This window comes from Python bivittatus, unplaced genomic scaffold (genome assembly GCF_059951505.1).
Source record: "Python bivittatus isolate LINGU-HERP-01145 unplaced genomic scaffold, Pbiv_v1 ctg000340_np1212, whole genome shotgun sequence".
Taxonomy (NCBI): Eukaryota; Metazoa; Chordata; class Lepidosauria; order Squamata; family Pythonidae; genus Python; species Python bivittatus.
This window is the reverse complement of record NW_028277056.1, coordinates 15,563,659-15,579,432: the sequence shown is the minus strand read 5'-3', so window position 1 is coordinate 15,579,432 and position 15,774 is coordinate 15,563,659. Positions and strand designations below refer to the sequence as shown.

The following is a 15,774-nucleotide window of genomic DNA, read 5'->3' as shown; positions in this document are numbered from 1 at the left end:
TAGTTTTGTTTACTATGTATTGGTTTTATGGATGGATGCTATGGTTTCAGTGCTTTATCTCATAGCTTGTAAGCCACCTAGAACTGGAAGAGTAGGCAGCATTTTGGTCAGTTTGGTCTATAAATGAAAATTTGATGGTATCAGACTACTTCTAGTGGTTCAAAATAAAAATAGCTGAATTTTCATAATAGAAACAATCCACTATTATCAGGGGTTTTTTTCCCTTGATGTCCCCCAAGTTCCCTTCATGCAATGGTTAGAGTCAGTTTGGGTGGGCATTACACTTGAAAAAGGCTCATTTCATGGCTAATACAATATTTCAGGCATGCTATCTGGAGTAAGTCCTCTAATATTCAGAAGAGGTTCTTAGAGGGGACTGTAGATGCCATTGCAATGTGGAGAAGCAATAAGTATCATTACTTACTATAGAGAAGAAATTATAGAATTTCTATAGAAATTCCATAGAAATTTAAAATAACAAACAAACATACAAAACTGATGTTCTCTTCTGGATCCAACATGCTGAATTTCTGTAGTATAATACAATGTTTCTTTCTTTCCTGTGATTTTTAATAAGTTAGAAGGAATCCAACTTTTCCTCTATCTAAGTACCAGTGTGTTACCCCTTCATCAAACCTTTAAGCTATGTAATTACCTTCTGAGACATGAGTCACCTCGGCTCTTAGTTTCCAAACTAGATTTCCTCTATAAAAGAAGAATGGGGTCTCTCTGCCTGCTCTTGTCAAGCCACTCGTCATATTTAGAAAGAAATGGAGCTGTTTTGCATCTTCTACCCAGCTTTACTTTTGATATTTTCTTTAAAATACTCAGCTGCAGCCCCGGCTCTTTTCGCATTGCCAAAAACATCCAACTGGAGTGATTTCTACATTGCCCAGGTTGGTAATGGTTTGCATGTTTTAATGATTTAGGCTGCAATTCCAGATGCCTAAGTCCTGCTAAATTCCTCAAGACCTGTCTTCTAATTGAACTGGACTAACTGTTAGCATAGCTGCCTAACATATACCAAAAATATGTTGTGCAGGTATCAACAGGACATACTCTACAGGCAGTAGAGTTTTGTTCAAGTGTTATAACGTTAAACCAATATTCAGTATTATAAGTTGTCATTTTTAGATTCTGGACTTAATGGTCCTATGGAGAGATGGGGGGAGGATGTTTTAAATGTATTAATAAGCAACCCCTTTTGTATTAAGTGACACACTTTTTCATTTTGCTATATAAGTGAAACTTCTACCCCAAAGTCCTGCCTGATTATACCATTGCCACTATTTATAAAAATAAAACATGTGGTTTTACTATTTCCTTTTCTAAGACAATTGGGAAAAATGGGCTTTAAATATTAATAGGGCCTTACATCTTAAGACTTAGACTGGAAATATAATGGAAAGTCACTTTAAATCTTAACCATGCACTTTATGGAAGCTGCAACTGTATGGATCATTTGAAACTTCCAGCTATTGATAAATTCAAGCTATAATCTCCATAACATTTTAATAACTCTAGGAAAGCAATTTTAGGAATTGTTAACCTGAATGAGAATGACCATGACTCTAACTTATGTTAAGAAGAAAAAAAATATTATGTTCCCACTTGCATTTTACGATGCAAACCCTAGTCTTTCATGCTTGGGTTTGCAGATATGTAAATCACAGGATTCATGTCACAGCATCATGTTGCACATTTCATCTATTCCCCTTGTACACACACACCCCTGACACATATTTCTGCTTGACATAATGATGATAGGTATTTCAATAATATTTGCAGCTTCCAGATTAACATCTGTTGGCAACTGGCAATCTTTAGAGCTGCAGTCCCAACACATCTGGGAAATTCTACATTGGAGGAGACTGCCTAATACATAATAAAAATAGCCATATGGAGAAGAATATTTTAATATGAAAAAAATAATGTCAGAGTTTGTGGGTAAACTTACCAGATAATGGTAGGAAAGCTTCCATTTATTTTTGTTTCCCGATGTTTTTGTGTTTTTTCCACTCTTATGCAATCAGGCCTAACAAGGGTAAATAAATCATAGGTTTAAACCAGAGTCTGACATTGCTAAGCCACAATGTAGTTGTTTGAGTTGAATTTTGCAAGTTGTGTGAACCAAGCCATTGGGGCTGATGAAGTATGATTTATAGCTTAATGTATAATGCAAATCCAGCCATTATGAATTGTTTAATACACCATGGTAGAACAAACCATGGCTTGTGTGATTTGCTACCTCACTAAATGGAGACTGTCAATGTGGAGATTAAAACTGTTACTTTAAAAGCAGAAAATTGTCATTTAATTAACTATATCACATTGGGCTAGGGAAACCTTTATATGGATTTTATTTCTCAGTATCTCAGACCAGTCCAGTCTAAATAGCTATAGAAGTTATCTTTTTTAATAGTTCTCAGAAAGAGAAAACAAGTGTCTTTAAAATTTTCTAGCCCCAATAAGCATCTGAACAACTCAAAAAAATATACAACCCATCAATTCACAACCCTTTTAAACATTATATTATTATTATTGTTGTTGTTGATGATGATGATGATGGTAGCATCCACTTGTGGTAGACAGAGAATCTAGTAGCTGTTGGCATCAACTAAAATCTACCTATTCAACTAGGTTCAAACTTTTATTTCTATTTCATTTTGTAAGTTTCCTCTACTGTTGTCAAAATTTAGTTTGATGATTTAACTTTGGAATTTAGTATGGTACTTTTGGTTTGTTTTATTGTAAGCTGCTTGAAGATTATTTTTAAAGAAGAGAGGTAAATAAATGAATGAATAAAATAAATACAGGAATACATTATAGTATATATAGATATATACAGTATTTAAATGAGAATGTGCTAATTTTATGAAAATCTTTATCTTCTTTTGTCATCCCCCCACTTTTGGGGGGGGGGGAAGTTGGTGATGTGTAAGAGGACAACTTACTCCCTTATCTCTCTGCCTTTAGGAATACCTTGACAAATATTATGCACCACAAGGAAGACACCAAGTTGGAGAAATGATCAGTGGTGGCAATTCCATCACAAGGAAACTTCAGCAGATGCAAGCTTTTTTTGGCTTACGGGTCACTGGGAAGTTGGACTATAGCACTATGGATATAATAAAGAGGCCTCGATGTGGTGTCCCTGATATAGCAAACTATCGACTTTTCCCAGGAGAACCTAAATGGAAGAAAAGGACACTGACATACAGGTAATGAATTAACATTCTTGAAATATTTATATTACTTTTGCGTTTGCTATTCTGAGACTTAGATTTCTTCTGTTTTGCCAGTAGTCTATACGCTACAGATTCATGGAGGGATGTCAGCATTTGGCCTTTGAGGGAGGTGGAAGAATGTCTCTCTCTTTCTCTTATTGGCTGCAGAAATGATATTTGGTGATACTGAGGGTTTAGGATTTTAATATGTCCCCTCTCCTTTCCTCCTCTTTCATTTTTTCATAAATTACCAATGCAGGGGGACCACAGTAGCCTATAGGGCTTTAACACGTTATCTGTAATTATGCTACAACTTATATTGCAACACTGTCCCATTGAAGCATGTTCTCATTCAATTCAAAACTACCATAAGAGATGACCGTCAGGGGTCAATTATCACTAACATACCAACTGATGCCTTTCCAAGGAAGCTGCTTGTATATTCAGGTGTGAGTTATAAGGTGTGAGCTACAACCTTATGATATTTCAAACAGGATACATGCATGTCTAAATATCCTGTCTTTCTATGAACAAATCAAGTGTGATGCAGTTTGTAAACTGAATAAAAGGAAGCTATCAGCAAAGTTAATAATACAAACGAACAGCAGTAAAAAAAAAATGCAAGTGACAAAATGATAGAGTGTTGAGTACAGGAACTCAGGACTGTAGCCATTCTACCTCATTCCCCTTCTTTTTGAAGGGTTTGTTTCTCCATAAAAGTCAGTATTCCACATCTCCTGAGCATGCTCAGTCCTCATTGTGCTATTCTATGTCTCCCCCCCCCCCTTTAAAGCTGTTTCTCCTTAAGCAAGGAAGCTCAGTAGCCATAACCATGGAAATTAAGGAAATGGCCCTAAGTTAGTTGTGTGAATTGTCATTGTCCAAGTTTTTCATTTAAATTATTAAATTTAAATTATATATTTTAAATACAAGTTGAATGATAGTGTGCTTCTCTTACCCTCCTCAAAACATCCTAAACTGTTTCTGAACAGTTTAAGAAATCTGATCGTGTTTCAAGTCCATGGGTAGTCTGTTTTTATGGTTGATGTGGTACATTGTAATTCAAGAGGGTTTTGATATGTTTTGCATTCCCTATATAAAAGATAAGCATTATAATTGTATAGAATACTGTGTTCTTATTACACAGTACTAAGTTTTACATTATCATGTAAAGAGTTAATTACAAATATATCAGTTTTTAATTTATTTTGGGTTTGATTATATTTGAGAGTATCACTTATAGGGTGTGATGTACCTTCTCTTGCCTGAATGCTGCAATACTGACACAAACCCTGTATTTAAACATAATCTATATGCAATTTCAAATCTTTTTCTAAGGCTTGCCCCATTCTCTGACATTACCCACATTCAAAGTTTTAAAAGTTTCATATTCAGAAAACACAGCACACTGGCCCCCATGTTGCTTTATAGAATGGCATCGGGATCTCTATGAAATGTCAGGAACATCATAATGTGTTCTAGAGGTTGTTAAAATGTAATGTAATGCTTGTATGCCACCCCAATCATCAACCCTGAAAGGCTCAACCCAGTAAGATAGAATAGGGAAGGTATGCATAAAGTTGGACAGAATATTCTGGCTTTGAATCTTGGTTTATATATGGAATTCTCTAGATGATTATAAATTGTTTTCTCCCTTAATCGTATCTATCTCAGTGTGAGGATAAAGTGGAATAATATTTAATGTAATCTGCATTGAACTCACTGTAAATATACATGTAATAAATAAAAGTGGTACTTTTAGTGCTTTGAACGTTTCCAGTGGCAACAAAGTGGAAGATTAAGTCTAAGTCTTTGATCAAGTGAAGTGCAATGTACCAGTTTAGTTTACAAATTTAAAAGTTAAAATTCTTAGACTGCTTCCAGATGGAAAGTTCCTAGAACTGCCAATCAAGTAATACAGTTCAATTATTCCATCTTTTCCTCCTTAATGGGATTTTTTTTTAAGAATGAAAAAGATGCCAGAAAGGGTAGGAAAAAAAATGTGAGCGTTACAAGTGGAAGAGCATGAAATCTAGACCCACCATAAAAGCTGAGGATGAGACCAGATGACTGGCAAGTACATTTAAACTGCAATCCTATGGCCCTCCAAAAAAGCTATAGGAGATGTTGAATTTACCCACCAAAGGGAAAGAGAAATAGCTATCCTAAAAGGGGAGATTGAATCTAGGAGCCTCACTCATGAAAATATCCATGATCATTGCTTCTTAAATGTGGAACACTGAAGTCTGAGCATGATTCTGGTACAGTGTGCAAGGAAGCCAGAGAAATTTGATGGATGCCCAGATTAAATGGTGTCCAGCTTGCCAAATAAACACATAAAGCAGGATGCAATTTCTATAGGTGGTGGAGAATTCATTAAAAAGCCCTGGGGAAAAAAAAGAAAATAGAAAAAATAGTGTTTTTCCTTCATCAATATCCATTGACAAGCCTATGGGTGAGACTGTTTCTCCAATTTATGATCTCACCATTAGAGCATTTAGCCTGTGCCAATTCCATCCTGAATGAATTTGTTTCAGTTGAGTGTGCATTACAGTCAATTTTCTTAGGGTAAAAAGCATCAAAATGACTGTTTCAATAAATAGCTCTTGAATAACTAGAGCACCATCTAGAGGATCCTTGAAATTATCACTGCAAAGTCATGTAAACAATTATATGGCTTTAAAGCTTTGAGTTTATAGGCTTTTCCATCTCAGTGCTCTATTAAACTTAAAGCATTCCCATGGAGTAATTTTTCCATAGATTTTTCTCTAACTTCTTTTAAAAATAAACAATAATTCCATGTTCCATAGATCAAACTAAGATCAAACTATTTCCCTCTTTCTTGCGTAACTTCAGATTTTTTCTTCTTCTTTTTTGGCTTCTCGGCCCGTTGTTTTTGGTACCATCTTGCCTGATGAAGAATTCTGAAAAACTCAAGAACTTGCAGTTGTTTGTTCTAAATAGAAGGATTACCTGGCTATCCATTTTGACTTTTTGCTCCATAGACCAGTACAGCTATGATTGCTCTTTAACTGCTTCCCATACTCTGAAAGCCTTTTTCCTACCTAGCTGCATTATAGTCTCATTGTGGAGTCCTTGGGGTTCTCTGAGCTTGGTCGTTGTCTTGCAAATGTTTCATTACCTGGCTAGATAACATCTTCAGTGTACTGAAGATGTTATCTAGCTGGATAATGAAATGTTTGCAAGATAACAACCAAGCTCAGAGAACCCCAAGGACTCCACAGTTCAACCCTGAGCAGCACATATTCTCTATTATAGTCTCATTCCCATCTTTTCATATGTACATCCAGAAATGTGCCTTTTTCCCCTCCAGAGTAAAAAAATACACATCTAGCCTAACTCATGCAGAAGTTGACAAAGCTGTGGAGATGGGGCTGAGAACATGGAGCACTGCTGCCCCTTTGAACTTCGTAAAGGCAAACTCAGGAGAAGCAGATATCATGATATCATTTGAAAATGGAGGTAACTGCTATTATTATCTGTCATGTTGAGTTTCAAATATTTGCCTTTATTCTTATAAAGGCTAACTTTATACTGGGAGAGAGCTTGCAAAATTTTCAAAATAATGCAACTACTAGATTTATAGGAGCTTTTGGGTTGGGAGACCCCCATATGAATATGGATAAGGTGAACATGGGGTATCTTTTAGGGAACTCTTTCATCTGTTGATTGGCTATGTTTTTGGTGATATTTAAGAGTGGTAAATGAATGTCTAGAAGTGGCTTGTCTAGCAGAAGTGAAGGGGAGGACATTATTCTTTATTCTTAGCCAATAGCTGCAAAGATGCAGTATTGGTAGAGTGGCCAATAGGGATAAGTAGAAGAGGATGTGGGAGAAATTTATTTGGCTTATATTTTGATAGGAATGTATCTAATTTCACATTTTAAAACCAATTTGTAAAGTGAAGTAGCCCTTTGAATATACAACTTCTATTCATTTTGCTATACAGAGTTCCATACAAAGAATCTGAAGACTCTGCATATACTATTTCAGATTACATGCAGGAGCGTCTGTTCTGGTTCACTGAATGCTAGTGGTTAAAAAGCAAGTCGAAGGCAGCTAGGTCCTAATTTCTCAATGATTGTCTTAAAAGGAAGTGGCTATTTGGTCTTTGCGGTAATTGCTAAATTTCATGGAAACTCTTCACTTTACAGAATTCAAGTATGCTAAGAACAGGAAACATCATGCAATTCATATGCTAACTCTGCCGCTATTCTAAGGTCACATTTTGTTCTTATCTTCTGATAGATCATGGGGACTCCTACCCATTTGATGGGCCACGAGGGACCCTAGCACATGCTTTTGCCCCTGGGGAAGGACTGGGTGGAGATACTCATTTCGACAATGCAGAGAAGTGGACAATGGGGATGAATGGTAGGCATAAAACTACATAATAATCTGAAAGTACGTTTGTTCCAAGCCATCCTCTGTCAGAAAAATAAATACACAAGCAGCCATAAATCTTTCATCTTGATTCTTAGGGAACAGAAAAATCACTGTATATTGTAATGCACAGAGTTTAGTTCAACTGGAATAAAGTATGCTTTTCAGTAGATCCTGTAGGTATAGATCCTCCTTGATTACTAGGTACTTCCCAACCATGGAAGATGAGGGCTATTGACTGCTTATAGGTTAATGGGGTTTAGCAATCCCTTTAACATATGGTTTGTGCTTCATGTACAAGTCTCAATGGCTAAATTACATGAAAATACCTTTAGAAGAGTTGAACTAGGGGTCTCATTCACATGCTAAGACTCACAAAGCTTGATTTTGCAACAGCCCAGAATATAAATGTTGTCCTTCTTAATTCTTTCCCAAAGAATGAGAAATTGCTGGGAAAGTAATATAGAATTTCATTCTCGTTTGTAAATTTGAAGTCTTACATTGCTGTTGTTGTTGATAGTTAATCATGCTAAGCATAGAAGGAAAGCTTTAAATGAGCAGTACTAGTTTCTAAAGCTAGTTCAGTTGTTCCAAAAAGTGAAAAAAAAAACCTGCTTTCCTGTCTTTTATACAATATACTATTGGTACAATGGCATCATGTTCAGATTGTTTCACTTTATCATACAGATACTGCAGAATATTGCTTTCAGCCCTATTCTGGTTGGAAACTATATCCCAGTTGGTGTTATCGCAAAACTATTATAGGACAATAAAGAAGACATCTGGCCATTAGCACTTATGGAAACGATGCTTAGTTATCGTCACAAACAGTAGCAAGGAATCCAGCAAATCTATAGACATTACTAATCTTAACATCATATTTTTGATTCTGTAGGATTCAATCTATTCACTGTTGCTGCTCATGAATTTGGCCACGCGTTGGGCCTTGCCCATTCTACTGATCCGTCATCTTTGATGTACCCAACCTACAAATATCAGCATCCCTTTGGTTTCCGCCTCCCAAAAGATGACATGAAAGGGATTCAGGCATTATATGGTAATACATATTGCTTATTCTTTTTTGAAGCTTCTCTCTTAATTTTTAAAAATTGTTTAGATTTATTTTTATTTACTTTCTTACAACTAGTCTTTTTTGTATTTTTAATAGCTCATGGAAAACATTTGCAGTCTTCATTTATGCAGTGCTATCTCCTTTTTAAAAAGTAGGACTTATTAATATTAGTTGAGATGAAAGTTGATTAACACCTACGAATCATTACTTGATGACATAATGCTAAACTATGGCTGCTGAGAAACAATAGTTGGCTGGGTTCACCCAACATTCTAGCCCCAAATCCAGCCACATTAAGGTTTCTTTGTCAACTATTCTGTCCTAAACATTCTTTCAAGATCATCTCAAGCCCACATTTTCTATTATCTTTATGCATTAAAAAACATCCCATAATGCACTCACTGAACATGTACATGAATTTGCAATTGTTTATATATTTACTTTTTGACACATTGTTTTGGAGGCAGAGGGGTTCCACTTGGCAACCTGAGGCCCACAATATGTGAAAGTGTTTCCCAAATAATTAGAATAATAGGCACTGGTAACTTCTGGAGAGGAATTAACTAAATCAAATAAAATCTGAAAATCCAAAATCCAGAAATCTTTTCAGTGACAACATTCCCAAGAACTAATCTTGTGGAAGAACTCTGAAATTTTGCCTCAGATTTATGCTAGTAAATGAGAGAATGCCTAAATCCATTTGGCAATCTCTTGATAATTCTTGATAGTTTAATGGCTTTAATGATTGTGAAATTGTCCACTGCCCAGAGTCACTTGGATTGAGATGGGTGGCTATAGAAATTGAATAAATAAATAAAAAATCCAGGAGATTAACATATAGATTCCATAGATTAATATATAATCTAATATAATTCTGTGCGTGTGTCTGTATCTGCCCGTGGGTAGGTGTGTGTCTATCTAATTTTGGAGGATCGCATATAAATGTGTGAGTCATGTACATATCTAATACACAGTCTTACAATGAGTTTTCACTCCTAATTCAAAGAGAATCTGTATGATCTCCTAGGGCCACGGGAATCTGGATCCCGAAAGCCTCCGGTGTCACATCAACCTTTTCCTAAACTACCAACCCCATACAATCCAGACCTCTGTGACTCCAAATTTTCATTTGATGCTGTCACAACGCTGGGGAAAGAACTCCTTTTCTTCAGGGACAGGTAAGACTTTTTGCTAATCCAATCTCTCAGTGACAGTCGAATATTATCAGAAGAGCAACGTGGTCCATTTTTTTTTTTTAAGCTTCTTTCTAGCTATGTGATCCAAATATGGCATTTAGGTTTAGCTTTTTTGGAATAATGGCAACATCCCCTCGGACAAGATTGCATTGCTTCACACACAACTTTTAGTTCTGAAAAGCCCAACTAAAATCCCCTCTTTCTGCTTCCTGCTCTGGAATGACTCAACAGTTTTGCCACAAGTGGGACTTCTATCATGCCTAGCAGAGAAAAAAGAGAAGGGATGCAATGACTCACATAAAGTAATGTAAAGAAAGATTTGTTTCTGGGCTGCCTATTCTCATAGTTCTAGGTGGTTTACAATAAAACATCAATAAAATACTTATAAAATCAAATCTGTGGAGTCCTTGGGGTTCTCTGAGCTTGGTTCTTTTCTTGCAAACATTTCATTACCTGGCTAGGTAACATCTTCAGTGCTAAAATGGGATAGGGTTTGCTCTCTATTTATGTGCTGTGGCCTGCCTATCAAATCCATTAAAACAATCAACACTATTAATACAAACTATTACTAAAAAATGTTGTTACTGAATGCCACCCTGAAGAGTACTGTTTTTACTGTTTTGCAAAAGGCCATCAGCATATCTACCCGGGGGGGGGGGGAGCTGATCCAGTGAGAGGGAGCTATTGCTGAGAAGATCATTCTCTAGGTCTCAGCCCTCCAATCTCTATCGGGTAGGTCCTGAAACATCCTCTCCCTGGTAGAATGTGTAGGGCAGCAGATTCTACCTGAAGAAGACAATCCAAAGAGGGGTTTATAGGTAACCAGCAGTATCTTGGGCCCAGAGGCCCACTAGCAGCTAAAGAAGGTTCCTGCAGGTCCTGTTATTTGACTAAACCAGCTAATGCTGGTCAGCAAATGGGTCACCACATTCTAGGCCTGCTGTAGCTTCTGAGTCATGTTCAAGGGCAGCCCTGCACAAATCAAATTGCAGTAGTCTAAATGAGAAGTTACCAAGGCATGAATTACTGTCTTCAGTGCTTCTTGGTCCAGCAAAATATGATGAGTATGTTTTTTTGTGTAGAGATGCAACAATGGATGGGTAGGGAGCAATACTAGTAAAATAAAGAAAAAACAACCCACCTCCATTTTTCTCTGAATTTCAAAAAAGGACTAGGGGCGGGCGGGAATGAAATTACTTTTACCTGAATCTTTCTGTCCTTTTTTCAAGGCTTCATCTCTTTAAATTTTTACCCATCTCTTTTTAAACCATGACAATATGTATAAACATCTGCCTTAATGCAACCAGAGTAGTGTCTGGCCTTCTTTGTTTTTGATGGTTTTGCTTGTTTTTATTTTGTTCTGGCAACTGCTTTGCCAGCAAAAATATTGGCCAGACTTGTCTTCTACCAGTGAATAAAACTCCTAAGTATTGCATGAAGTTCCCCATTTTAAAACATCCTTAGAAGGAAAGGGTAGGCTTATGAGCACCGTGTCTTCCCAGACACCTCCCTTCCAGACTTCCTGGTTTGCCTAAGTTTTTAAAAGATGGAGGGGGGGGGATGAGTGTTGACTCATGGTGACTGCTTGGATGAGTTCAAGCAGTTTTCTTGGTAACATTTTTGGAAATGGTTTGCCGTTGCCTCCTTCTTCCTGATGCTGAGACAGAATGACTGGCCCAAGGTCACCCAGCTGGCTTGGTGTGTAAGGCAGAACTAGAACTCAGGTTTCAATGTCACACACATGTACAAAGGGGGACAGAGCTTTGAATGCATGGTTGCACCTATCATATTGGCCCTTTGGCCTCTCTCTGGACACTCCTACATTTGAGTGTCGGTTAGCTTAGTGATAAATGTGTACCTTGTGCTTGACCAAGCTCACCATAGCACCTATTTTATGAATAAGCAAGTTTCCCACAGAGTTAATTTGCAAACTCGCTTCCATGTGCTCTCAAAAGTCTAAGGGTATGTCTGCTGTGAAGTTAGCATTCCTTTTTCTTCTCTTTATATTTCTCTCTCTCAACAGGCTCTTCTGGAGAAGGCAGGCTCAACTCACAAGCCATGTACAACCACTCAGCATCACCAGCTCTTTCCCTCAGCTCATGTCAAATGTAGATGCAGCCTATGAAGTAGCTGAGAGGGGAGTTGCTTATTTTTTCAAGGGTTGGTCAGTTTTGAAAACACTTGTGATCTGGAGTTGCATTCTGAGGAAACTATACATGAATGCTTATTCATCATTTGTATAATGGTATCCTTTAACCAAGGTTCTAGTTTACCTTAAAATCAGGCCGGTGTGAAAGACTACCATTACTGTACTTTTGCCTCATATAATTACGGGGCCTGTACCAGCAGTACCTTGGATGCAGAGATAAAAGAAGAGTTTCTACTAGCAGTTGCTCATTTTCAATCATAGGCAGGAGGCACTGCACTTCCTTGAGAAGTTGTGTTAAGCTTAGTCAGTCATATTATGCCACATAATTCTGAAGGGGATTCTGGAGAAAAAGTGTCAATAGCAGCACAGACTGCTGTTTTGAATTTCCTGATGACGACGACGACGACGACTACTACTACTACTACTACTTCTTCTCCTTCTCCTTCTCCTTCTCCTTCTCCTCCTCCTCATTATTATTTACTACTACTACTACTACTACTACTATTATTATTATTATTATTATTATTATTATTATTATTATTATTCTACCCTTCATAATTATTTGAAGTTGCTTCTGAGATCAAAACTGCTGCTTAGAAGAGGGGGTTGCCCTCAACATCTACACCACATGGCACAACTGCCACTCTATTTTTATCATCTGACAATAAGTCCATGAAAACAGTGGTGTCTCAGTTTTGTTCAACCTGAGTCAGAAATAAATTGGCTCAGTTGTGAAAACCAGACAATGGCAGGAGATCACACAGGTCTGGATTGATTGCAGAGCAGTGTAAAGATACTGTGAGGAAGTGCCCACAGATACCCTATTAAACACTGGAAATTCAAATTACAGTTGCACTGCAAGGATATGTAGGGTCTTTATATTTACTTTTTGTTTGTCAGGTCCTCATTACTGGACAACCCGTGGATTCCACATGCAGGGTCCTCCTCGGTCTATTGCAGATTTTGGGTTTCCTAGAAATGTGCTACACATAGATGCAGCTGTCTACCTGAGAGATGAAAAGAAGACACTCTTCTTTGCAGAAGATGAATTTTACAGGTTCCATTATTACTGTCACTTAATAAAAAGAGGTTTTTTAAAAAATCAGTCATGAAAGTTCATTCTTCAGTGCTGAACAAGAGACAAAGGGGAAAAAATATTTTCTTGTTCATAATACTTGAATATTGGCTCAGCCAGTAAAAGGGATTCCCTACTTCTATTTAACCAAGATATAGAAAGTTATATTGTATACTTAATTACATAATTTTAAGTTTCTCGTTTTGATTGCATAGTATATTCCCTGACATGTGCCTTGAAATTTCTTCTTTATTAGTTTACAGATGTGAAAGCTACATAAATGCCCAATACAGATTTCCTTACATGGATCAGGTTGAAACTAGATTTTTATGGGATGAATTACTTAACTACCTAGGCAACTTTCTTCAGTTCTTATTTCTTGGCAGGGAATATGCTAAGATGGCATAGGAGTTTAATTTTAATTCATGAGCTTTTCACTTAGTAACATTTAAAAGCTTGGCCCTAATATAAGCAATTGTTGATATGCATGACGCAAAACGAACTGAATATGTACATCTTCCACATTATAGATATTGTCCAAAGAAATGGACAGATGATGCCACCAATGGACAAATAAAGGGCACCACCATTCTAAGTAAGATTAGTGAAAATAGAATTAGGAAGATCTATGCAACAGATAAAGCTAAATATTTCTCCACATACCCCACACTTAATTTGCTAGAATTCTCTGCTTTGAGGTGTGGTGATGACCACTGACTTAGATGCTATTGTCAAGAGTTATGTAGTATTTGGATTCAAAGTGGGCAAGGATGCTTCGCTTCTACCACATGCACACACACACCCCACTTCAAGAGGCTGCTCCTTTTCTTGGGTTTGCAATCCCTACAGACGTGAGAAAACACATGTTGGTAAGCATAATGTCATATTTAAGCAACATAGTCAATCTGATCCAGCAAGGCATAGTTAGAAAAAGGTTTAATTAAACCCTGTGATATTGCAAGAATCATAGTGAAATGAATTTCCAAAATCACATCTTGTCTCACATAACACTTTCTGATGTGAATCAAAACACTACATCTATACATGGAAGTTTCTCTTTACAATGTTCCTTTGTTTTTCAAGCTATGATGAAACAAAACGAAAAATGGACAAAGACTTTCCAAAGAGCATTGAGGATGAGTTTTCAGGAATTAATGGCCGAATAGATGCTGCTATAGAAGTTAATGGTAAGTATTTCCTCTATCATGTGATCATGCATAAACTACTAAGGAATAAATCCGGCACCTCTCTGTTTCAAGCAGCTTGTTAAACATTCTTGTTCTTATTAAAACCTTTTGCCATTTAATTTTTCTGAGTGTTTTTCATGTAGCCTGTGTTTCTGATTTTCAAATCATACTTTCTTCAGTTTTTATTGTCTTTTTTATCATTGGACATCCCAGGAAATATTTATCACATTTACTCCAAAGTATATATTTTCCTCTTCCTAATTTTATTCATACATAGTGTAGATAGGCTAACGGACCAAACTCAATGAGCTTAAACATGGATTTCCTACTCCCTCCTACTCCCAAGCCAATATTCTGGTTCTTATCTAGCATTTCCAGATGTGTTGGGACTCCAGGTCCTAAAGCTGGCTACACTGGTTGGGATTTATTTATTTATTTACTGAATTTGTAGGTCGCCTGACTTGCAAAGGCCTACAACTAGGCAACTAGGAAGCTGTATGTATGTATGTGGATAGAGGGATAGTGATAGATAGACAGACAGACAGACAATAGATAGACAATAGACAGACAGACACACATATACACACATATACAACTGACCAGAAGAACAAAATAATCAAAACAAGACAAGACAAACCAAAACAGAGGGCTGCACAATCACCCTGTCCCCAAGGCCTGGGAGAACGACAAGGTCTTCAGTAGTTTCCTAAATGACACATTCTGGGACTTACTGTCCCAACACATCTGAAAGACACCCCATTGAAGAACGCTGATGTAGCCATTATGCAACATCGGCTCTTTTTATGGAGCAGCAACATATCCCTTTAGTATAATTAAATTCTTTTGTTTTATTGCTGTCTATTCCTTAATAAATTTAAAAAAAACTAAAAATAGAGTTTGTAGATAGAAATATCACAGGTCAGCACTGCATAAAGTAATCTGTGGTAGATTGGAAATATTCAGTTCCTAATAACAATAGGATTTTTTTTAAAATCCTTTCCTTCCTTTTTCTTCCTTTTCTTTTTTTAGGATTCATTTACTTCTTTTCAGGGCCCAAAGCCTATAAATATGACAGAGAAAAGGAAGATGTGGTGAACATTGTGAAATCCAGTTCTTGGGTGGGCTGCTGATCTAAAGTAGACATCGGAGGATGACAAATGGGTTAGCCGATGCAGAAATCAAGGCACGGTCAGCCAGGAACAAAGAACTGCAATTCCTCTGGTTTTATATTCAGAAAAATGATGACAAAGCACCATGTTATAGCTCAAATCCAGGGAAGAAAAAAAAAGCAAAAGAAAAGACAGCAATTCAAGAAACCCACACAAGAGCATTTCAGTTACTTTGATAATCCCCAATTCATAGGTGTTATGGGCCTGCCCAAATAATATGAATATCTCATTAGAAATCCTAATCTGATATTTAGATCACTAAAGTTCAGTATTCAGAAGTGATACCATCTATATT

General features: G+C 36.9%; 1 protein-coding gene across 1 annotated transcript; it reads left to right on the top strand.

Annotated features, from left to right (window-relative positions):
- The first annotated feature begins 770 nt into the window (after positions 1-770).
- On the top strand, positions 771-15,440 carry MMP20 (matrix metallopeptidase 20). The gene is made up of 10 exons (XM_088140850.1): positions 771-896; positions 2,977-3,221; positions 6,562-6,710; positions 7,497-7,622; positions 8,527-8,688; positions 9,731-9,881; positions 11,923-12,059; positions 12,949-13,105; positions 14,207-14,310; positions 15,340-15,440. Exons 1-10 carry the CDS (start codon positions 771-773, stop codon positions 15,438-15,440), a joined length of 1,458 nt encoding a protein of 485 aa, XP_087996976.1.
- The last annotated feature ends 334 nt before the right edge of the window (positions 15,441-15,774 follow it).

Excerpts from the sequence above, each read along its gene's own strand:
- MMP20 (XM_088140850.1), top strand. The coding sequence starts at position 771 with ATGGAGCTGTTTTGCATCTTCTACCCAGCTTTACTTTTGATATTTTCT. Across the intron at positions 3,222-6,561 it reads AAAAGGACACTGACATACAG|AGTAAAAAAATACACATCTA; the intron begins GTAATGAATTAA and ends TTTCCCCTCCAG. Across the intron at positions 9,882-11,922 it reads CTCCTTTTCTTCAGGGACAG|GCTCTTCTGGAGAAGGCAGG; the intron begins GTAAGACTTTTT and ends CTCTCTCAACAG.